We start from the raw sequence: 23,123 nt of genomic DNA, 5'->3' as shown, positions 1-23,123 counted from the left end.
TTTGCACGTTTAGTTCAAAAATCCAAATTCATGACGCGCAGGCCAGACGAAAAGTAAAATAATTCCATTACAGTTTGTAGAAACATGTCAAACGATGTATAGAATCAATCTTTAGGATGTTTTTAACATAAATCTTCAATGATGTTTCAACCGGAGAATTCCTTTGTCTTTAGAAATGAAAAGGAACGCAGCTACCTCTCACGGGGGCGCGCCTGAGTGAGCTCGTGGCACTCTGCCAGACCCCTGACTCAATCAGCTCTCATTCCCTCATCCCTCACAGTAGAAGCATCAAACAAGGTTCTAAAGACTGTTGACATCTGGTGAAAGCTTTAGGAAGTGCAATATGAACCCATAGACAATATATATTGGATAGGCAAACCTACAAACCTCAGATTTCCCACTTCCTGGTTGGATTTTTTCTCAGGTTTTTGCCTGCCATATGAGTTCTGTTATACTCACAGACATCATTCAAACAGTTTTAGAAACCTCAGAGTGTTTTCTATCCAAATCTACTAATAATATGCATATCTTAGCTTCTGGGCCTGAGTAGCAGGCAATTTACTTTGGGCACCTTATTCATCCAAGCTACTCAATACTGCCCCCAGCCATAAGAAGTTCCTTTAAGCACCTCTGTTTGAACACCTCTCCTGTTCTTGATCCATACCACATACAGCCATTTGCGGATCTTTTCAGTGTCCATGTGAAAGATAGTTATTGCGAGGATGGAACATTTGTTGACTTAAAAAAGAAAAATAATAACACTCATGTAAAATTAAGACCTGCAAAGCTTACAGATTTAAGTCTAATAGCATGAGATGAAAGTAGACAAACATCAGAGTGTGCGATATGAAGGTAGTCAGTGGACATTCTGAACCTTGTTTGAAGTCACTAGGTCACATGACCAAGGAGCTATTTAAATTTTACATTTTGAAAATTTCATTTAAAAACGTGTGAGATGAAAATTGACAAACTAAAGGGTGTGCAATATGTAGGCCCACTCAGTGGACATTCTGAACCTCCCTAACTAATTCAACTTGGAATACAAAATGCTGCTCACATTTCCACATGTTTATTAGCTTTGGAAAGCGAATTAATGTCCAAATCGTGAAAATAAGACCTGTGCAATGTTGTGCGCAATTTTTCCAACATCATGACACTTCTTTGGAGTCTGTGGCTCAAGTGGTTTGAAAGCTATTGAGGTTTGAAAGCGCGAATATCCGTTGAATATCCAACCTGAAGCTGTCTTTACCTCGGTGGATAGTAATAGCTACAGTGGTAGTAAAACAGTGGCTAGGTCTAGATCAACTGTGCTGAAGATCCCTAGCAACATCTATGCTAGATGAGGGAGGGTGCATTGCTTCCACATTGTATTGTTGCTCACCAGTTCACGCGGTGCTCCCCCCTCCAATTGGCGCTATCATAATCCGCTCGTGCAGACAAGTAGAGCGTTTACGTTTTAGGACACAATAATCTGCAATTTGCAATAATTCAGGTAAAATATCAAAATGTTGTTTTTCTCAATAAGAAAACACTTTCGCCGTACTCAGATTTTTCCTATTTGGTAAAATACCAAGTCCATATTATGGCAAGAACAGCTCAAATAAGCAAAGAGAAACGACAGTCCATCATTACTTTTTAAGACATGAAGGTCAGTCAATACGGAACATTAAGAACTTTTAAAGTTTCTTCAAGTGCAGTCACAAAAACCATCAAGCGCTATGATGAAACTGGCTCTCATGAGGACCACCACAGGAAAGGAAGACCCATTCCTCCCCGACCATCACCTCATGTTTCAACATGATAATACACGGCCCTATGTCGCAAGGATCTGTACACAATTCCTGGAAGCTGAAAATGGCCCAGTTCTACCATGGCCTGCATACTCACCAGACATGTCACCCTTTGAGCATGTTTGGGATGCTCTGGATTGACTTGTACGACAGCGTGTTCCAGCTCCACCAATATACAGCAACTTTGCACAGCCATTGAAGAGGAGTGAGACAATATTCCACAGGCCACAATCAACAGCCTGATCAACTCTATGCAAATGAGATGTCGCTCTGCATGAGGCAAATGGTGGTCCCACCAGATCCTGACTGGTTTTCTGATCCACGCCCGTACCTTTTTTTAAGGTATCTGTGAATAACAGATGCATATCTGTATTCCTAGTCATGTGAAATCCATAGATTAGGTCTTAGTGTTTTATATTTAAATTGACTGATTTCCTTAAAAAAACTAACTCAGTAAAATCTTTGAAATTGCTGCATCTTGCATTTATATTTTTGTTCAGTGTACATAATGCCTGTTGTTTAGGGGATAAGAAGTGTAACAAACATGTCAGACAAGTTATTTCCAAATAATTATTCCTAGAACAGTTAATTCAAAAGGAATTATATCTGTCAAATGTTTGATGCATCTGAAATCAAGAAAATAAGAACAACATATTTGTCCTATACCACTGATGGCCAAAGAGAACCATTTTAAAATTCAACATATTTGTTCATCAAATTAATTTTAAAGATTGAAATTCAATGTAGAGCGTAATGGCTGTACATTTTGTGGGAATGACATTGAAACTACTGAACATATTTTATTTTGCTGTGATCGATCATATCACCTGTTTCTGGGTGGAGTTATTTTCAAAGAATATGAATATTGCCAATTTCACAGACAATGATGTCAAATTTAATTTATTCTAAGATGTAAATTATTTACATTTCATAGTCAATAATGTCATAGTATTAGCCAAATTCTGTATATACAAATGTAGATATTTGAAGACTATCTTATTATTGATAAGAGAGCTTTATATTTTGTGCAATCATTAAGATTTGTTAAAAACAAACATACCCTGAAACTCAGTGCTGCCTTTGATACATACAAGCTGATATGATATATATAATTGTATGTACAGTATACAGTATAAGACCCCTGTGACATTTGTAATATATATATATATATATATTTATTTTCTTAAACCTGTGTTCTTGGTTATGTTCTTTGCTAACTTAACCAATGCATTTTGAATGTATAATTAAACTTCCTTATATGTTTGTACAGTTTGACAAGTTTAATACAAATTAATAAAATGTGCCCAAATGTAGTATGTCTGACGCGACCCACTTCGAGAGCTGCTGGTGTGAGCCAGACGAGCCCAAATGAGAATCTCCCCTAGACTTTGCACACATGGTCATAGGATGAAACCCCCATCATAGCTGTTTTCTCTCCTTCTATATGCTAGAAATTACACACACACAGACACAGGTAGGCCTATTCTTCTAGCCTTTGAGGTTGCCCAAATTGGTCCATATGCCTGCTTTGTTAAAAGTGGGCTATAGAATGAACGTGTGTGGTAAAAGTCTAGCCTATGGGCAAATAAGAGACATTCGAGGCAAGACTGCACACGAAAATGGGCGTGAATAGTGTTCAGTAGCCTACTCCTGACCTGAAGCCAGATAACGCTTCGACGGCAAGTCCCAAAATAGCATGGGCAGACGGCCTTGGAAAAATTAAGCTACCATGAAATGCTGCGATGGCGACAGATCCACCTATTACGCAACAAATAACGAAGGATCATCGAGAGATCAAGAGACCACCCGTAAATGTTCGTCTTGAGGATGTAGAGGACTGTTTGATTTATGACCGACATGGAGTCTCAACTCTCTTCAAAGAGTTTTACCAAGACAGGAAATCAGTCGTTATTTTTGTTCGGGTAGGAAATATTTGGCTACTTTACGGTATATTCACTTTACAAAACATTTAGACTATCCTACATAGCCTACACTTAGAATAATTTATGGCGTTGGGGCTAGGTTTCTAAACCTTATATATTGATCTAATAGTTGTAAAAGCAACGACATGCTTCTGGCAGCGCTGCGCAGGCAACAAAGTAGCCTAGCTAGCGTGCTGTTCAGCGCAGTCAGACTAGACAGATTATGAGGACACGACATGCACAGATGTTCACTGTTCAAAGAGGGGGAGACTATTAGAACGAATAACAGCAGACACTCTGTATTTCGACAGAATTTCTTGTGCCACACCTGCAAAGAATATGTGGATGATTTGAGCAGAATACCAGCGGAAGTTCTAAAGGTGAGTGGTGAAGTGTTATTTTTTTCTTTGACGTTTTCTAATAGGGAAACGTTTCCAGTTGCTACTTTCTTCAGTCTATAACTGTCTTTATTGAAAACCATTTGCAGTATTAGATAAAGTATAATTTTCATCTAGATACTTTAATAATGTTTACCCACTATTCCCTACTCTGACATTTCACGTTCTGATATTTCTTAATTTCTTTCTTTTTACTTTTTGGATTATGTGCGTATTGTTTTTTTATTGCTAGGTATTAGGCCTATTACTGCACTGTTGGAGCTAGAAAAACAATAATTTCGCTGCACACGCGATAACATCTGTGAACGTAACCAATAAACTTTGATTTTAGTGACAAATGTGACATAGCCTACAATATAGGCTATAACTTGTTATGTCTAACTTGATGAATGTTTTCATATATTCAATGCAGGAAGCTGGTCTCAGACTGGTTGTTATAGGACAATCATCTCATCATCATATTGAGGTAGGCATATTCAATGTATCATTCTGCAATTATGTCAATGTCAATAATACTTGTAAGCTCTTGTTTGTTGTGTTGTTGTGCAGTGTCTGACGTGTGTTTTCTCTGTGTGATGTAGTCGTTCTGCTCACTGACTGGCTACCCTCATGACATATACGTCGACCCAGAGAGATGCATATACAAAAGACTGGGGATGAGGAGAGGAGAGATGTCTGTGGAATCAGGTGAGACATTCATTCTGTCTTTTGTTGTATTCCTGAAATAGCAATAGTCTACTCTACATAAAAGCTGTAATAAAATTAAACATAAAACATTTTCTGTCTGTCTAGCCAAACCTAGCCCTCATGTGAAGTCAGGTATGCTGGTGGGCCATATGAAGAGCATGTGGAGGGCCATGACCAGCCCTATATTTGACTTCCAGGGAGATCCTCGACAGCAGGGTGGAGCCATAATCGTTGGCCCAGGTAACTGCATTGTGCTATTACAGTGTTGTTGATAGTATTAGCTATAGCTTACAAATAGCCTACTGTAGTGCATGTGATTCATATCTTGGGCTATTCTATAGGTTTTATGCACAGTGGTATATCCCTTTTAATTTTTACATTTGTCTAAAATTGAGTTGGGTCAGTATCCAATATGGCATATGTTGTGAATATACTGCTCTGTCTATTAGTGTGCAAATCTGTCATTCTGCCCAGGCTCTGAGGTCCATTTTGCCCATTTTGATATGAACCGGCTGGACCACATGCCCATCAACTGGTTGCTACAGCTGTCCGGAGTACAACACACACTGGACCTCAGTGATAAGCCAAAGATCATTGTTGTGTAGCCCACTTGTGTATCCTGCTTTGTTTTTGTGCCATGATGAAAAAAATTAATCTCATGTCAATAGTACATTTTTGGTTTTGAATACAAAAAACAGTCAGCCACCCAGGCTTGACACCGTGTTGGAGATGCATGCTTAATTGTCTGATTATAATCATGTACATAAAAAAATACTTTCTTTTTCACTGCTGCATCTTTGTCATAATTGTCATAATTCAATGGCTCACCAATAGGCTTAGGCTACATATCACCCCATCAGACATCAAGTCCTCTACACATTAATTCTACATCATTCTCTAAAACCCCATTAAATAACCTTCTCAAAAAAAGATTGTTATTACATTGTAATAACGTATCAGCCTATTCTATTTAGGCTATGCCAACCTTTATGTGTATTTCTTTTTAATAGTAGCCCAACTTCATAGTGTAGCACTAGTGACTAGTGAGGGGCTGGCAACCTCTTACGTCACAGAAGTGGGGCTTAGAAACTGGCCCGTTCACAGACGTCACCAGAGGAAAAACTGAGGGGAGAACGAACAACTGCGTTTCAGATGACATCGTAGCTAAATAGCAAAAGAGAGCATCAAATAAAGCACCGAAAACTAGGACAACCCCACTGCAGACAGAAGATCTTATTGCGTGATTTGGAGATGCTGGCAGTGCATGCTTAAAAGCGAGAATGAAGCGCAAAAGCGAAAAGAGGCGACCCGAGTCAAGGAAAAAGCGTTTTGCAGCTCAGAGAGAGGAGGCGGAGCCAAAGTCAGATATTTACATTAGTATAATATCAGGTAAGCGACTGGGGGAATGGATCCCATCGTAGGCTACTTACTCTGTTTAGAGCAAGCTTTGTGCAAATACAATAGGCTACCTGGCCTTGCGGTGTCTGAATGCAGATAATAAGATGTGGCTGACTATTAGACCTACAATTGATTTTCCTGCAGCTGTTTTGACCTAAAATGGCGACACCATCGGTTCCTAATCGCTAACGCATTGAAGTACAGTATTGACTACATATTATCGTTGGGACACTACGTTGTCCGCCTTTTGATGGCATGTCAGACATGACAGCCTGAATGAAAAACAACTAATTTAGAGTTTCTATGATGCAGGTTATATTTTACTGATCCTCTTGTGACTATTCCTGATTTACATTTGGATGCATTTTTATGCTGCTGCGTAAATGCAGTGACCAATGCTGCAGTCAGATCACATATACCCCAATTTATTCATTTTCGTCTAGGCCTATTTCTATATTGACCATGAGCATCAGAGAATGCAGAATCCTTTATGACCCCGAAATGAGCATAGGCTAAAATAAATCTGAATCAAAAGGCTGATAATTAGGCTGTTTTTATAAACCGAGCAGCACTAAATGAAGTTGTCTCACTTGTTATTTTTCATTGAGTTTCTTGCACACAGAAACAATACGTCAATTGTAGGCTATTTGTCGGGCTACCTCCTGCGTGATAAGCTACAGTCCTGTAGAACCAACCAAACATTATTGTTTTGTTATAGCTTGGTAAGAAAAAATGTTGCAATGAATTCAACACATCGCTTGATCTAACGTACCCATCCCTCACAAGTGTTCCGTCAAAGTAGGAAATATATTTATATTGGCCAAGCGAAACTAATCTCCAAGCAACGGTTTAGGCAGCGTTCCAATTAGAATCTCAAGTGAACTTTAAAAATCCTCAAGCTAGAATGTAGGATGATTGGCCTGCCAACCATGCAACTGTGTAGCGTTCACCGTTTCCTTGAACCAATAACGTTACGCGAGAGCGTTACATTGTTGCAGAGGGTGGCGCTTATGAGTTTCCTTCAAAACTCGGTTTGAGCAGAGTACGTAGCACCTCTCCTATGCGGGCAGTTATTTTTCATCGCTAAGCCAGTTCACGTTTTATTTGTCATATCAGTATATCTTGAGAGATTTCGTTAACTGAGACGGACGACAGACACATTTATAGCCCTTGCCCAGCAAAGCATTATGCTAGGCTATTTTTTTTTAATCTCAAATTTTCTATGGTTTTTGAGTGGTAGTCTATACCACATGCAGTTCGCTTCAGTGGAGCGTTTTAATTTCACGGGATATAGAAAATAGATTTTGTTTAACCTACTGAGTGTGTATGTGATTGTGCTGGTCTGTGCCTATGACAGACGTTTAAGTTATTATTTAGGTGCGTCTATAAAGTAAAGACTGCAAGCAATTGCCGTTAAACTTGATTTGTTAACTTATTGTTGGCTCAAGTCGCTATCAGAATGACCGAGGACAATGTCACAAGTAAAAGTATTGAAATCGTCAAAGGTAAGTGCTGTTCTGAAAGCAAACAAAACCTGCAGATTGTTGACTTTAGTCCGTCGAGGCATTTCCGGGGGAAATTCAAATTCAAACTGACACGTGCGACGTGTAGGATGTGTACCATTTGTTTTGTCCATACATTGTCCCAATTAACAAACATTCAGTTGTAGCTACGTTGTATGTTTGTTTGACTGTCCATATGCCAAGCAAAGCTTTTAAAACCACCTTTCTTGTTGTATATATTTTTTTTTTCTCAAGATCAACTGTATTTCGCCATACTGCAGCAGAAGATTAAAAGCACAGCTGACAGACATTTCTTCTGCATAGACGAAGAGCTGTCATATGAGAAGTGGGTACTTTATATTACAGGATGTTTGTAGACCATATCCAAAATACTGTGCCATTTGCAATTCACTAGTATATTGTTTTGATATCTGCTCAGTCAGTTTTATAAGCCATTGCAGATGCATTATGTATTAATATTTTGATGTGTGTATTTTCTGTAATTCGGAGGTCATCTATAAAAGAGACCTTGGTCTCAGTATGGCTCCCTAATGAAAAGGTTACATAAAAATAAAATATATTTATTTCTCAATCATGAAAGGGAGTTCATGTTGTCAATTTTAATTGTATCTTATCTTGGTCCCACTAATAGTAGGCATACTGTATTGTTTTTATGAGCTCTAATAAAACACTATAAAAAGTTTAGAACACTGATAGCAGGTGTGGTGTATGAATGTTCATCAGCTAAGAGTGAAGTTCACATAGTGAAACAGGCTCTGAAATATGGTTATTGTCACAATAAATGTCTCCACCCATAGGTCTTCATCTGGGGCTTCATTTTGGGTAGTGGATTAATTGATTAAATCTATTGGACAATTAAAGACTGGTGCAACATTACAGAACACTCACATATGAATATATAATGTAGATAAGTCACAGAGAATAGGTGATCTATCTGCAACATTCTCAACGTTGGACTTTTATGAATAGTCTCTAATGAAACTTGGCTTTAACAGTCAACCTAACCTGCCTGTGCCTTGTTCTCTCTCTCTCCCAGCTTCTATGCAGACTTTGGCCCGCTCAACCTGGCCATGTTCTATCGCTTTTGTTGCAAACTCACTAAAAAGCTCAAGGTAAAGAAACTCAACCTCAACAAACACGCTGACAGAGAACTGACAGTTAATAGTCAAGTTCTCAGCCTAACCAAATAGAAGTTATGTCACACTAGTCAGAGAAGGGGTAATGTTTGTATATTCTGAAGAGAATGTTGGCAGGGTTTTAGAACAGGGAGTGATTTGTAAGGCATTGATTTCAGATTTCAGAGATGTCCAGGCCAAGTAGTGATGTGTGTAATGATGTGCAGAATTGTAAGCCTGGCTAACAGTGTTATTTTGTTGTCGTTTCACCACATCTGGAGCAGTCATTCACACTAGCAAAGAAGAAGATAGTCTTCTATACCTGTGGAGATAATAAGAAACAAGCCAATGCTGCCTATCTTATTGGTTCATATGCAGTAAGTATTTCTCACTCAGCAGAGAAGTCATACCCATTGATAGCCCTGAGTCATGATGGATTACATGTTACCGTGCACTAAAAGTGCTTGTGTATCTTCATTTAAAATGTTGCTATCCATTAGTAGTTTCTCCATTTTTGTTTGAAGGTGATGCATTTGCAGAAGACGCCAGAGGAAGCCTACAGTCTACTGGTGTCCAGGAACTCTACCTACCTGTCCTTCAGGTACACACACACACACTGAAGGAGAACTTCAGAGTGAGGAACTTCTCAAGCGCACATGTTAGAAAGTAGTGTCTATGACAATTGATCAATGTCATTAAGTTTTTATCATGCTGTCTGGAGCTGTAATTTGTATGTATTTATACCTTATAAATAGTGATGCACCGATATTACTTTTTTGGCCGATATCCGATATTTTCCTTGCCAAAAAAAACGATACCGATATTTAAAATTTTATTGGCCTTTTAAGCATTCTAGTAAAGTTAAACAATTAAAAAACACACATGGACCAGCGGTTTAAGGCACTGCATCTCAGTGTAAGAGGCATCACTACAGTCACTGGTTCGAATCCAGGCTGTATCACATGCGGCCGTGATTGGGAGTCCCATAGGGCGGCGCTCACTTGGCCCAGCGTGGTCCGGGTTTGGCTGGTCATTGTAAATAAGGTCATTGTAAATAAGAGTTTGTTCTTAACTGACTTGCCTAGTTAAATAAAGGTTACACACACCACAGTGACCAAAAAGTTATTTTGTTGGCATTTACGTATGTCCCCATTACCAGTAAAACATAATCAAAACCAATTTCTTTCACTTACTTGCTGTGCTGTTTCGTTGTTCATTTGTTCAGTCGTTTCATTTTCAACCAGGATTTGTATGTCTTTGACATGTTTCTACGTCTTTGACGTGTCAAATAAGCTTGTTGACCAATCAGGACCTGACTATAACTGCACGTCACATAATAATTTAACGGGTTCATACATTTTTTATGTAGTTATTACACATTGATTACACTCACTCGTATTTCATATGTCACAACGATTCATCGATACATATGCTGGTAAAGTTGTCTCGCACACTTACAGTGCTGGTCATTAAAAAAAAAACGCTAGCTTGCTTATGAATGCAAACAATGTTCTTCCCCAAAAACATAGCAAAACGACAATCTGTTTCAGTAGCTATATAGTTAGCCAGCTAACTATATAGCTAGGTGTCATCTAAAATAACCCTAATTTATAAGACAGTTCTTATTTGATTAATGGTGTTCGGACCCATCTATGTGAAGCTAGCCACAGTAAGGATGAGCCACAATAGTGGCTAATCCAATCCAAAATTACATCTAGAATCGGCTTCCTATTTTGCAACAAAACCTCCTTCACTCACGCCACCAAACATACCTTCGTAAAACTGACTATCCTACCGATCCTCAACTTCGGCGACGTCATTTACAAATTAGCCTCCAACACTCTACTCAGCAAACAAGATGCAGTCTATCACAGTGCCATCTGTTTTGTCACCAAAGCCCCATATACCACCCACCACTGCGACCTGTATGTTCTTGTCTGCTGGCCCTCGCTACATAATCGCCGCCAGACCCACTGGCTCCAGGTCATCTATAAGTCCTTGCTAGGTAAGCTCCGCCTTATCTCAGCTCACTGGTCACGATAACAACACCCACCCATAGCACGCGCTCCAGCAGGTATATCTCACTGGTCATCCCCAAAGCCAACACCTGTTTTGGCCGCCTTTCCTTCCAGTTCTCTGCTGCCAATGAATGGAACAAATTGCAAAAATCGCTGAAGTTGGAGACTTATCTCCCTCACTAACTTTAAACATCAGCTATCTGAGCAGCTAACCGATCGCTGCAGCTGTACACAGACCATCTGTAAATAGCCCATCCAATCTACCTACCTCATCCCCATATTGTTTTTATTTACCTTTTTGCTCTTTTGCACACCAGTATTTCTACTTGCACATCTATCACTCCAGTGTAAATTTGCTAAATTGTAATTACTTTGCTACTATGGCCTATTTATTGCCGTACCTCCTCGTGCCATTTGCACAAACTGTATATAGACTTTTTTTCTGTTGTGTTATTGACTGTACGTTTGTTTATTCCATGTGTAACTCTGTGTTGTTTGTTGCACTGCTTTGCTTTATCTTGGCCAGGTTGCAATTGTAAATGAGAACTTGTTCTCAACTGGCCTACCTGGTTAAATAAAGGTGAAAAAAATAGAAATTGTGGACTTTGCGGTTAGCCTTCAAAATGAAAGTAGGGCATAATTCCACTATTTGTAATCATTTGCATTACAGACTTTTATTTTGAAGGCAAACCGCAAATTCCACTTGTGCCTAATACTTATTGTGGCAAGCTTCACAACACATAGCCTGGTGCGGTCAAGCCTCACTAGCCCGATGAAGCTAGCTGGCTGCTTATAACGTTAGCTTTGGGCAACAGGGTTAAGTAGCTGGCTAGCTATTCATTTTAATGAACTGAAGTTCAATTTCAATAGGTGAACAACAAGTGGCAACCTAGCTAATACTTACTCACAAGGATTCCTAAATCATTGCTAAGAAAAATGAAAATGACTGCAGGTTCTACTGGTCATTGTTTTCAGGTTTGTTGTATTGGTGCGAGCTACCCCAGAGGTTGCGGTCAAACAAATTATACTTTATTACCAAGGCGGTATGATAAACACATCGTTCGTGGCCGGTGTTTGCTTGTTTGCAGACTTTTCTGTACAGCTTTGACAGTGCTGCTATATCTATTTTTGACACGCAAAGACCCAAACGGTGTTCCATAGTATGTATGTCGTGAAGCTAATAGCAGTGACGCTAATACTGTGTTAACTCCGGTAGGGCAACATCTGAAAAATAGAGCACTTGGTAGTGTGTACCGGTGCTCGACCAGTCGGTGAAAGCCAACATCACCCACGACAGAGAATGGTTGATTGTCAAGGGCAATGAATTCCATTATCTTGGCTTTAGTGGTTTGTCTCGTTGAAATTGTATTACTCTTTCAAATGACTGCTTGACTGCTCGATCCACGCAGCAGACATTGTGGGCTAGGTTAGGAATGCTGTGTTGCACGTGTAGCGCATAATTTTACGTGGCGTCATTACGTCATGTATGTACGTTATATAGGTATGCACGTCAGCTTTGACATCGGTTTTGCACATCTGGGCGTTAAACTAGACATTGGCCGATACCGATGTTGGAATTTTTAGCTAATATCGTCTGATTCCGATATGTTCACCGATATATCGTGCATCTCTACTTATACATGTGGTATGAATGCTTTAAAAAGATGGAGTTGATTTGGATTGTTTCTGGTTTATTTTAAACAGAGATGCCTCTTTTGGAACTTGTATGTACAATCTGAACATTCTAGACTGCCTGCGCGCCATATACAAGGTACACTGCTTCAGTCAGTCTGATGTTAGACTAACAAGTTAATTTGCAGCTGCACATTTATGACATATTGCCTTATTTTATTCGGAGCATGGAAATCTAACTTCCATTCATTTTCTCTTCAGGCTCTGCAGTTTGGCTGGCTTGATTTCTCCCAGTTTGATGTGGAGGAATACGAGCATTATGAGGTCCCTTTTCATTATCATACTTCAGAATGCAAGTTGAGCAAACATCAATAAGTGATTCATAATTCTGTCCACATCTTTTTTTTGCAGAGAGCAGAAAATGGAGATTTCAACTGGATTATTCCTGGGAAGTTCTTAGCGTTTAGTGGCCCTCATCCAAAAAGCAAAATAGAGAACGGTATGTGAAACCCTCCACATTAGCTTTCTGCAATCTGAGAAGTAAGGACATGCTGCCAAATTGGGATATTTTCCCTACTGAGAATGACTGGGAAATGACCTCCCTTAAACTGTGTTAGTAGCCTATACTTGCAAAGTGGATATCGAATAACATGCAATATTTCAGTCACAGACCGTAATCAATTAATTGTTCATTTTACAAGTATACACTGTGTGTACACTTCAGCTACACATCTGTGCACAAATGTTACTTCAGGTGTACACATTTTTTTGTATGTATTTTTTTTCAATTGCATCTTTCTACAAAACCCTTGTTCTCTCTCCAGGTTACCCTCTCCATGCCCCCGAGGCCTACTTTCCTTATTTCAGGAAACACAACATCACAGCCATCGTCCGTCTCAACAAGAAGATGTACGATGCCAAGCGCTTCACTGACATGGGCTTCGAGCACCACGACCTCTTCTTCGTGGACGGAAGCACGCCAAATGACTCCATCGTCAGGAAGTTCCTCAACATCTGTGAGAACGCAGATGGAGCTATCGCTGTTCACTGCAAAGGTACAAGACCTCATTATGTTATCCTTTTATACCATCTGGAGTGGAGGGCTGGAAGCCATATCCCCAACACAATGTGTAGGCCTCTGTCCCAAAAGAATGGGTAAGATTTGCACCAAAAGTCTGATCAATAACTATGTATTTAACCAATGCCGACATTTTTCAGCGGGTCTGGGTCGAACAGGCACTCTGATAGGCTGTTACATGATGAAGCACTACCGTCTGACTGCGTCTGAGGCCATCGCCTGGATGAGGATCTGCCGGCCTGGATCAGTCATCGGACCACAACAAAACTTTGTGGAAGAGTATGTGTCTGATTTTTATCTAGATTCAATCCATTGTTGTGACGGATTTTACTGTATAGATCAGTGGTCACCAGCTCTAGTCCTGGGGAGCCACAGGCATGCTTTTGTTCCAACCCAGCACTAACTCAATTCAACTCAAGTGTTTCAGTTCTGGGAGTTCTTTGATTGAGTTGAGTGTCAATTGTTGATCAGTAACCAATATGTTTGTAGGGAGATGTACATCTTGATTGCTGTTTTTCTCACGATGCTGCAGTAAGCAGATCAGCCTGTGGTCGGAGGGAGATGTTTTCCGGGAGAAGATGAACGAGCAGGAGAACGGCAAGCTGGCCGTCACCAGAATACTGTCGGGGGTTGATGACATCACTATCAACGGCAGCAACAAAAGCAGGGGGTCCAAAAAGGAAGAGGCAGAACTGGTGAGAATTTTGGAAATCCTTTCTGGTTTTGATATGCATAAATGTAATATACCTTCACGTAAAGAAGGGAGGGAATGGTAAGCAAATGTATTCATCTCCTTTTCTTTTTTTACACATTCTTTGAATGTTTGTCTCCGTCTTGTCTTCCTCAGTATAGTGACGATGAGGAGAGGAATGGCATCACCCAGGGTGATAAACTGCGAGCCCTGAAGAGCAAGAGGCAGGCAAGAACATCCACAGGTTCCCTATCGTAAGTCTCTGATCTGCCTACAACTCCCACCATGCATCACACTGACTTGTTTCGGGGGGGGGGATAGGAGCAGCCTGTGCAGTCAGCTTATCCAAGTCATTTTGATGTTTAGAGGAAGTTGAGGTTTCATCTGGATTATGACTTGAGATCCTTTGATATTGTTGTAGGGTTTCCTTTTTTCAGGTCATTTCAAGCCCCACCATGCCTTCTTGGGTGACAAGTATTTGATTTTTGCCTCAAGATAGCTTGCCCATTATACCCATCTACTATGGGTTTCTACAGGCTTTGGGTTGAATGGAGTTTAGCTTAGTTTTACAGCTTTAATTACCTTAAAATAACAGTCAGATTGTTCTGTTTGTGCCATGTATTTGGTCTAGTAATCATGGCTTATTTTCCACTGACTGCACTGCCTCAGAACCATACCATATAGCTGCCACTCAAGATCCTAACACGAATTGATTGTTGATTATACTGGCTATGTTGAATGACTGAAAGTAGTCATTCAAAGTATGCCGAGTGAAGTATGCCTAGCCCACGTGGGCTAGGCATACTTTACTATTTTAATGGGTGCCAGATTTGCTATTTTAAAGGGTCCCATGTTGGCAAATCCAATGAGAATCCAAATGAGAATGTTGTTGTTGTGGAACATTTGGTGCCAACATGGAACAGTTTGTAGGCAACTGTGTACACCTATGGCTGTGGGTTTTGTTATCCCGTGGCAGGCAGGCGGTAGTACATTGCTGGAGCCTCTTAGGCATCGTGTGGCCAGAGTGCTGTCTGGAGTGTCTGCATTTTAAAATGTAGCAGAGAGACAGAGGGGGGGAAAAAACAGAGAGAGAGGAAGTGAGGTTTTGTATAATGGAGGTAAGTGCATGTCACTTCCTGTCTGACTAGCTTCATTTTCCTGTCTAAATTGTGCCATGCCAATGGATGTGTGGCTTTTGGGTGACCGCGGTACGATAAGGTAGGCAGTGGATGGATGCATAATGTGATTAATGATTTTGGTCACCTGTTCTGGCACGTGCTGCTTTGATCTGCACAGGCTAGCAAGGGTGAGAATCCACTGTAGGACTTCTTGTACTGTTGATGTGAGACAGAATGTGAGTTTCTCCATCATGGATACACCAATATGCTGTGAATCGCAGGCCAAACCTTAACTTCCTAATAAACTGAATCATAATCTAGCTACCTTTTTTTCTCTCTCTGTGAAAAGGACTAAAATGCACAATGCAACATTGACTGGGCACGTGTGATCTGTTTTTTTTACAAATGCACGACTAAAAGCATGATTTAACCTTTGACATGCATGGCCTCTGTATTGTATGTGTGTAATATGTATTGGGCCGGGTTGAATGTAAAATGCAGCAAATGTATATTTTTCCATTGTGTTTGTGACTGGGTCAGTGCCTGTGTACTGTTCAAGCCTTGCTTCCTCCTGTTTAAAAGTCCTCTATTGAACCAAACCCACATCTATCTTGGAAGAATCCCTCGGACTCTTGTGGTAGTAAAGGTTCAAGCACCATAGGCTACTTCTTCTGTCCCTTGTACTCTTGTCTTTGGAATTATATTGCTCTTATTGCCAGTAAGTCTCAATTTCTATCCTTAATTGACCACTATCTGCCACAGGCACCTTTACAGACTTATGATAGTAGCCTACACGTGATTGTGACATGCCCTTGGTGTTCTCTGTGGGACAACATTTGGAAGTTTTTAAAATACATTTTTTACTTATTTATTACTTTAATATATATATATATATATATATTTTAGGTGATTTTGTATTCACACACATTGTGAAGCCTTTCCTCAGGTGTGTAGGCCTATATACAGTGGGGAGAACAAGTATTTGATACACTGCCGATTTTGCTAGTTTTCCTACTTACAAAGCATGTAGAGGTCTGTAATTTTTGTCATAGTTACACTTCAACTGTGAGAGACGGAATCTAAAACAAAAATCCAGAAAATCACATTGTATGAGTTTTAAGTAATTAATTTGCATTTTATTGCATGACATAAGTATTTGATCACCTACCAACCAGTAAGAATTCCGGCTCTCACAGACCTGTTAGTTTTTCTTTAAGAAGCCCTCCTGTTCTCCACCCATTACCTGTTAACTGCACCTGTTTGAACTCGTTACCTGTATAAAAGGCACCTGTCCACACACTCAATCAAACAGACTCCAACCTCTCCACAATGGCCAAGACCAGAGAGCTGTGTAAGGACATCAGGGAAAAGTTGTAGACCTGCACAAGGCTGGGATGGGCTACAGGACAATAGGCAAGCAGCTTGGTGAGAAGGCAACAACTGTTGGTGCAATTATTAGAAAATGGAAGAAGTTCAAGATGACGGTCATTCACCCTCGGTCTGGGGCTCCATGCAAGATCTCACCTCGTGGGGCATCAATGATCATGAGGAAGGTGAGGGATCAGCCCAGAACTACACGGCAGGACCTGGTCAATGACCTGAAGATAGCTGGGACCACAGTCTCAAAGAAAACCATTAGTAACACACTACGCCGTCATGGATTAAAATCCTGCAGCGCACGCAAGGTCCCCCTGCTCAAGCCAGCGCATGTCCAGGCCCATCTGAAGTTTGCCAATGACCATCTGGATGATCCAGAGGAGGAATGGGAGAAGGTCATGTGGTCTGACGAGACAAAAATAGAGCTTTTTGGTCTAAACTCCACTCGCCGTGTTTGGAGGAAGGAGGAGGATGAGTACAACCCCAAGAACACCATCCCAACCGTGAAGCATAGAGGTGGAAACATAATTCTTTGGGGATGCTTTTCTGCAAAGGGGATAGGACGACTGCACCGTATTGAGGGGAGGATGGATGGGGCCATGTATCGCGAGTTCTTGGCCAACAACCTCCTTCCCTCAGTAAGAGCATTGAAGATGGGTCATGGCTGGGTGTTCCAGCATGACAACGACCCGAAACACACAGCCAGGGCAACTAAGGAGTTGCTCCGTAAGAAGCATCTCAAGGTCCTGGAGTGGCCTAGCCAGTCTCCAGACCTGAACCCAATAGAAAATCTTTGGAGGGAGCTGAAAGTCCGTATTGCCCAGCAACAGCCCCGAAACCTGAAGGATCTGGAGAAGGTCTGTATGGAGGAGTGGGCCAAAATCCCTGCTGCAGTGTGTGCAAACCTGGTCAAGAACTACAGGAAACGTATGATCTCTGTAATTGCAAACAAAGGTTTCTGTACCAAATATTAAGTTCTGCTTTTCTGATGTATCAAATACTTATGTCATGCAATAAAATGCAAATTAATTACTTAAATCATACAATGTGATCTTCTGGATTTTTGTTTTAGATTCCGTCTCTCGCAGTTGAAGTGTACCTATGATAAAAATTACAGACCTCTACATGCTTTGTAAAATTGGCAGTGTATCAAATACTTGTTCTCCCCACTGTATATGTATATATATATTATGCTGCTTTTCTTCAGTTGACTAGGCCTATATACAGTTGAAGTCGAAAGTTTACATACACTTAGGTTGGAGTCGTTAACTTGTTTTTCAACGACTCCACACATTTCTTGATAACAAACTATAGTTTTGGCATGTCGGTTAGGACACCTACTCTGTTTATGGCACAAGTCATTTTTCCAACAATTGTTTACAGACAGATTATTTCACAATTCACTCTGTCACAATTCCAGTGGGTCAGAAGTTTACATACACTAAGTTGACTGTGCCTTTAAACAGCTTGGAAAATTCCAGAAAATTATGTCAGGGCTTTAAAAGCTTCTGATAGGCTAAATTACATCATTTGAGTCAACTGGAGGTGTGGCTGTATTTCCAGGCCTACCTTCAAACTCAGTGCCTCTTTGCTTGCATCATGGGAAAATCAAGAGAAATTAGCCAAGACCTCAGAATTTTTTTTATAGACCTCCACAAGTCTGGTTCATCCTTGGGAGCAATTTCCAAACACGTGAAGGTACCACGTTCGTCTGTACAAACAATAGTACGCAAGTATAAACGCCATGGGACCACGCAGCCGTCATACCGCTCAGGAAGGAGACGCGTTCTGTTTCCTAGAGATGAACGTACTTTGGTGCGAAAAGTGCAAATCAATCCCAGAACAACAGCAAAGGACCTTGTGAAGATGCTGGAGGAAACGGGTACAAAAGTATCTATATCCACAGTAAAACGACTCCTATATCGACATAACCTGAAAGGCCACTCAGCAAGGAAGAAGCCACTGCTCCAAAACTGCCATTAAAAAAGCCAGACCACGGTTTGCAACTGCACATGGGGACAAAGATCGTACTTTTTGGAGAAATGTCCTCTGGTTTGATGAAACAAAAATAGAACTGTTTGGCCATAATGACCATCGTTATGTTTGGAGGAAAAAGGGGGATGCTTGCAAGCTGAAGAACACCATCCCAACTGTGAAGCACGGGAGTGGCAGCATCATGTTGTGGGGGTGCTTTGCTGCAGGACAGACTGGTGCACTTCACAAAATAGATGGTATCATGAGCAAGGAAAATTATGTGGATATATTGAGGCAACATCAGTCAGGAAGTTAAAGCTTGGTCGCAAATGGGTCTTCCAAATGGACAACTTCCAAAGCTGTGGCAAAATGGCTTAAGGAGAACAAATTCAAAATATTGGAGTGGCCATCACAAAACCCTGACCTCAATCCTATAGAAAATGTGTGGGCAGAACTGAAAAAGGAGGCCTACAAACCTGACTCAGTTACACCAGCTCTGTCAGGAGGAATGGGCCAAAATTCACCCAACTTATTGTGGGAAGCTTGTGGAAGGCTACCTGGAACGTTTGACCCAGGTTAGACAATGTAAAGGCAATTCTACCAAAAACTATTTGAGTGTATGTAAACTTCTGACCCACTGGGAATGTGATGGAAGAAATAAAAGCTGAAATAAATAATTCTCTACTATTATTCTGACATTTCACATTCTTAAAATAAGTGGTGATCCTAACTGACCTAAGACAGGGATTTTTTACTAGGATTAAATGTCAGAAATTGTGAAACTGAGTTTAAATGTATTTGGCTAAGGTGTATGTGAACTTCCGACTTCAAGTGTGTGTGTGTGTGTGTATATATATATCACACACACATGAAGCTTTTCTTCAGGTGACTAGGCCTATATATGCATCGTGTCTTTGATTGAAGTCAGTCTTACAGAAAACTAGAAGCAAGCTTTCGTGTTTCCCCATTTTTAAACCACTCTTAGGCCTATACCTCTGCAAACACAGAAGATGGTAGACTCAAAGGTGCTATTATCACTGCATAGGGTCAAAGTCCCAGTCCACCGTTTGGGAAACACTTTTAGCATGCTGTGGAAAAGAAGATGTCTAAAATCAATGCCAGACCTTAGGTGAGACTTGAGTAGTTAGTGAAATCCTTGCAGGTACCCCTTTCTGCTGTGGTGTAATGTGAAAAGGCTTTACTTGTTAGCCTGGTTCTGCTAGTGAATATGTAGCCTGGGTGCCTAACAGTTTCAGCATGTAATAATACCACTTTCTTACTTTGTCAAGCAAGACAACCAGATGGCTTTAGTAGAAAGGGTCTGTCACCCAGGCTAGTGGATGTGTAGCACTCATGATGGGGCGTTGCTGTTGGCTATGCCTGACCCAGTCCGTGGGGGGGAGAAAAAGTGAGATTCTCTGTCGATCCTTCCTTTCTCTCTGTCATGTTTTTGTTTCTGTTCTGTTTGTTGGATGTTTTCCCCCTCTTAGATGGTTGGTAGCCATGCTGCTCTCGTCCCTGTGTAGCCTTGCCCTGTGGTGGATTGTGTATGGCTTCCCTTCTTCCATCCTGCATTTCTGTATAGACGGGTTAGGATTTCACTGAGCTCTCCTGCCAGTCTGTCCCCCAAACCCTTCCCCCTTCCGGAGTCTAACTGAGAATGCTGTAAGTGTATCCCTTCCTTTATTTACCCCCTCCACACCAGTTTATGTGCCTGGCCCTGTCTCCCGCCCCCCATCCTCACCTCACTTTACACTTCTTCTAAACCGGCTACACGTTTGTCACCCCCTGGCTGCAAAGGAAGTTTATGTTTTTGAAAATGAGGAGGGCAGGAATCACATTTCGATGGTCTCTTATTTATAACGCTGTGTCCTCCTTGGCTGACAATGATTGTCCTGAGTTTAACTTTAAGTATGGCAAGTAATAACCATAGCCTTTACATTTTACTCCTTGAATCTCTGTTTTGGAATAATGGTTCCCTTTGCTGCAAAGCCAATGTAAATCCCTTCCACCCAACACTGAATGTTGCACTTCAATTAATTGATCAAAGGAGATATTTATCAAATTAATTAAGTGCTCTAATACATCAACTAGCTTATATTTGACCTCTCAGACCTCCAGAACCTGAGGAAACAACAATGCTTTTATTGCCTCACATTCCGCTCGCTTTGCATCAAACTTGTAAAGTTGGGGATAACTAATTTGAACCTCTCAGGGCCTTAGGTTAATGAATGAGGGTTCCATTGCATTACAATAATAATTAAATGTACATGGATCAATGATCTTAGAATTCTGGAATATTCTGCAGTTGCTGCCTGTTTGCTCTCTCCCTCCCACCTTCAGTCTTTGCATCTCCAAGCTGTGGTCTCAATCTCCTCCTGTCTTTCCCCCTCACTTGCTGTTGGTGTTGAAATATTGTGTTTGTGTTTATTTACAGACAAGAAGAGAACAAGATTCACACCAGGTCCTCATCGCAGTCTTTAAGGTACTTAAACACATCCTGAATGTCTCACACACTCACTTTCTACACACACACACACACACATTGAGGATGTTGAGCATCACCATTAAAGTGTGAGTTGTGTGTCTGCTTCAGGATTCTCCTACAGTCTAGTGGGCCTGATGCCTCAGACAATAGGAAGAGAACCAGATCCTCGCTGCCTGCTAACAGTGTGGGGGGCAGGTTAGTGGCAATGTCTCCAATGAGCCGTCCTAGAGAATTCAGACTACTACTTTCATTGACAGCAGTGCATGATTTATGTGAAAGTTAATATTGGGTGTGTGTAACTTAAGTTTTGGCTCGGGCACTATTCTATTTACTAGCTGTATATTCATATTAAATGGCTTGTGTTGCAACTCTTTGTTTACTCAGTCATACAGAAAAGAGTTGACACGTGTGTAAAGTAAACTGGACAGACCCAGCCATAGCCATTCATGGTTCCAATAACCCGTTCCCTCCTCTCCGCCAGCTCCCTGTGCAGCTCCAGACTAGCCAGGTCTCTAGGCAGCATGCATGTAGTGGCCAGCGACAGAGAGCCAGTGTGCTGTGAGTCCAGTGGCTGCCATAGAGACACAGCCACCAACGCAGGCAGCACAGGCAACCTGCCGAACCTAAACATGCTGCAGGCCCCTCAGAAGGCAAGCCCACCTAGCCTCTCCTCAACCCCTTTCTCTGGGCTCAACCTCACTCTCTCCTACTCCGTTGGTCCTCCACATACCAAGGTCTGCTTAACTGAGCATTTCACATGATCTTCCAAAAACTTTCAAGCTCTCAACGCTCCAGCTCAAACACTTGGAACACTCTGCAGCGCTTCACACTCCCTATGGCTCCTTGCATGTTCTATTAGAATGGCTGATCCAGAAGTATGACTGGCTATAGCTTCTCTGGACTTTACTGCTCACACGGTCTCCTTGCTTTCAGACACCGGCAACCTGTCATTGGCTGTTTGGGATTCTGCTAACATGAATCATTGTTCTACAAGGGGAATCACATGTCCCTTTCCTTTCCCTTGTTTTCTTTTTTGTAATTTCCCTCTTAACAGACGCACTGTGTCCAGAGGACGGAAAACTCGATGTTCTTTACAATCAATGCGCTTTACGAGACTATGGTATCTATTTCCTTTTTCTATCCTCGTCTCACTGCTCTGTTCTATGCTATTGTTAGTGTGCAAAATGTCTCCAGTCAACCTCTTCTCCTTTTCATTTAGTCCTTTATTACTATTATAAGGGACAGACTGCATGCATAATAAAATCTGGCAATTTTTTTTACCCCTAGGGTCTAATGAATAGAAGCCAATGTAGTGTTATTGAGCATTTTGAGGTGTATGATCTGTATGTCCCATTTCTCTCTTCCTGGGTGTAATTGTGTGCTTTCTGTCCCTTCAGTCACTCCATACCCAAAGCTAGAGCTCCTCTACTGCGCTGAGCCTGAGGATCTGGAATTCTAAGGGAGTACAGTCTACCTGCAGCTCCTGCAAATTGAGATTTTTGTTTTCATTTCTTAAGAGGGACTGGGTTTATTTTACTTGAACCAGTCCAGTCAATTGCTGATTTTAAGGGATGTTGATGAGGAAATGTGATGTCTCAGTTTTTCTTCCCATTCAATCAGATATGGTTAAGATGTAAACCATGTTCAGTTAGTTTGGAATTTATTTCACTGTTTATATCATGAAACAAAACGGTGTGTGTCCTGGCCATAAGTAGTGGGAATAGTGCCATTTCAAATTTAACTGCCAAAATAAAGGAAACCTTAAGTAACTGAGGGATTCAAAGTATATTAAAAGCAAAGGGGCAGCTAGCTGCAGTTTGCTTCACATTCCAGCTCACAGGCTGACTGCGTGCGCGAGCATTGCAAAATAAATTTAGAAATCTATATTATTCAATTATTGCACCCACACTGCTC

General features: G+C 41.0%; 2 protein-coding genes across 6 annotated transcripts; both read left to right on the top strand.

The window, feature by feature from the left end:
• Positions 1–3,428: 3,428 nt before the first annotated feature.
• On the top strand, positions 3,429–5,589 carry prxl2c (peroxiredoxin like 2C). Its single transcript, XM_039012825.1, has 6 exons — positions 3,429–3,712; positions 4,024–4,092; positions 4,523–4,576; positions 4,692–4,797; positions 4,903–5,037; positions 5,272–5,589. Exons 1-6 carry the CDS (start codon positions 3,533–3,535, stop codon positions 5,400–5,402), a joined length of 675 nt encoding a protein of 224 aa, XP_038868753.1. The 5' UTR covers positions 3,429–3,532; the 3' UTR covers positions 5,403–5,589.
• Positions 5,590–5,918: 329 nt separating this feature from the next.
• LOC120063277 (dual specificity protein phosphatase CDC14C-like) lies at positions 5,919–23,123 on the top strand. Of its 5 annotated transcripts, none has more exons than XM_039013552.1 (17): positions 5,919–6,186; positions 7,953–8,043; positions 8,755–8,830; positions 9,118–9,210; positions 9,358–9,434; positions 12,556–12,622; positions 12,745–12,807; positions 12,895–12,982; positions 13,308–13,538; positions 13,702–13,840; positions 14,094–14,256; positions 14,409–14,506; positions 21,159–21,206; positions 21,318–21,404; positions 21,691–21,943; positions 22,264–22,329; positions 22,607–23,123. In XM_039013552.1, exons 1-17 carry the CDS (start codon positions 6,078–6,080, stop codon positions 22,625–22,627), a joined length of 1,770 nt encoding a protein of 589 aa, XP_038869480.1. In that variant the 5' UTR covers positions 5,919–6,077; the 3' UTR covers positions 22,628–23,123. The 5 variants fall into 5 exon arrangements, 4 of the variants coding, with proteins under 4 accessions (XP_038869480.1, XP_038869483.1, XP_038869482.1 ...); XM_039013553.1 differs by lacking the exon at positions 5,919–6,186 and adding an exon at positions 7,179–7,700; XM_039013555.1 differs by lacking the exon at positions 22,264–22,329 and having other exon boundaries at positions 6,078–6,186; positions 21,691–21,859.

This window comes from Salvelinus namaycush, chromosome 18, assembly GCF_016432855.1.
Source record: "Salvelinus namaycush isolate Seneca chromosome 18, SaNama_1.0, whole genome shotgun sequence".
NCBI classification, from domain to species: Eukaryota; Metazoa; Chordata; class Actinopteri; order Salmoniformes; family Salmonidae; genus Salvelinus; species Salvelinus namaycush.
This window is presented reverse-complemented; position numbering and strand designations above follow the sequence as displayed.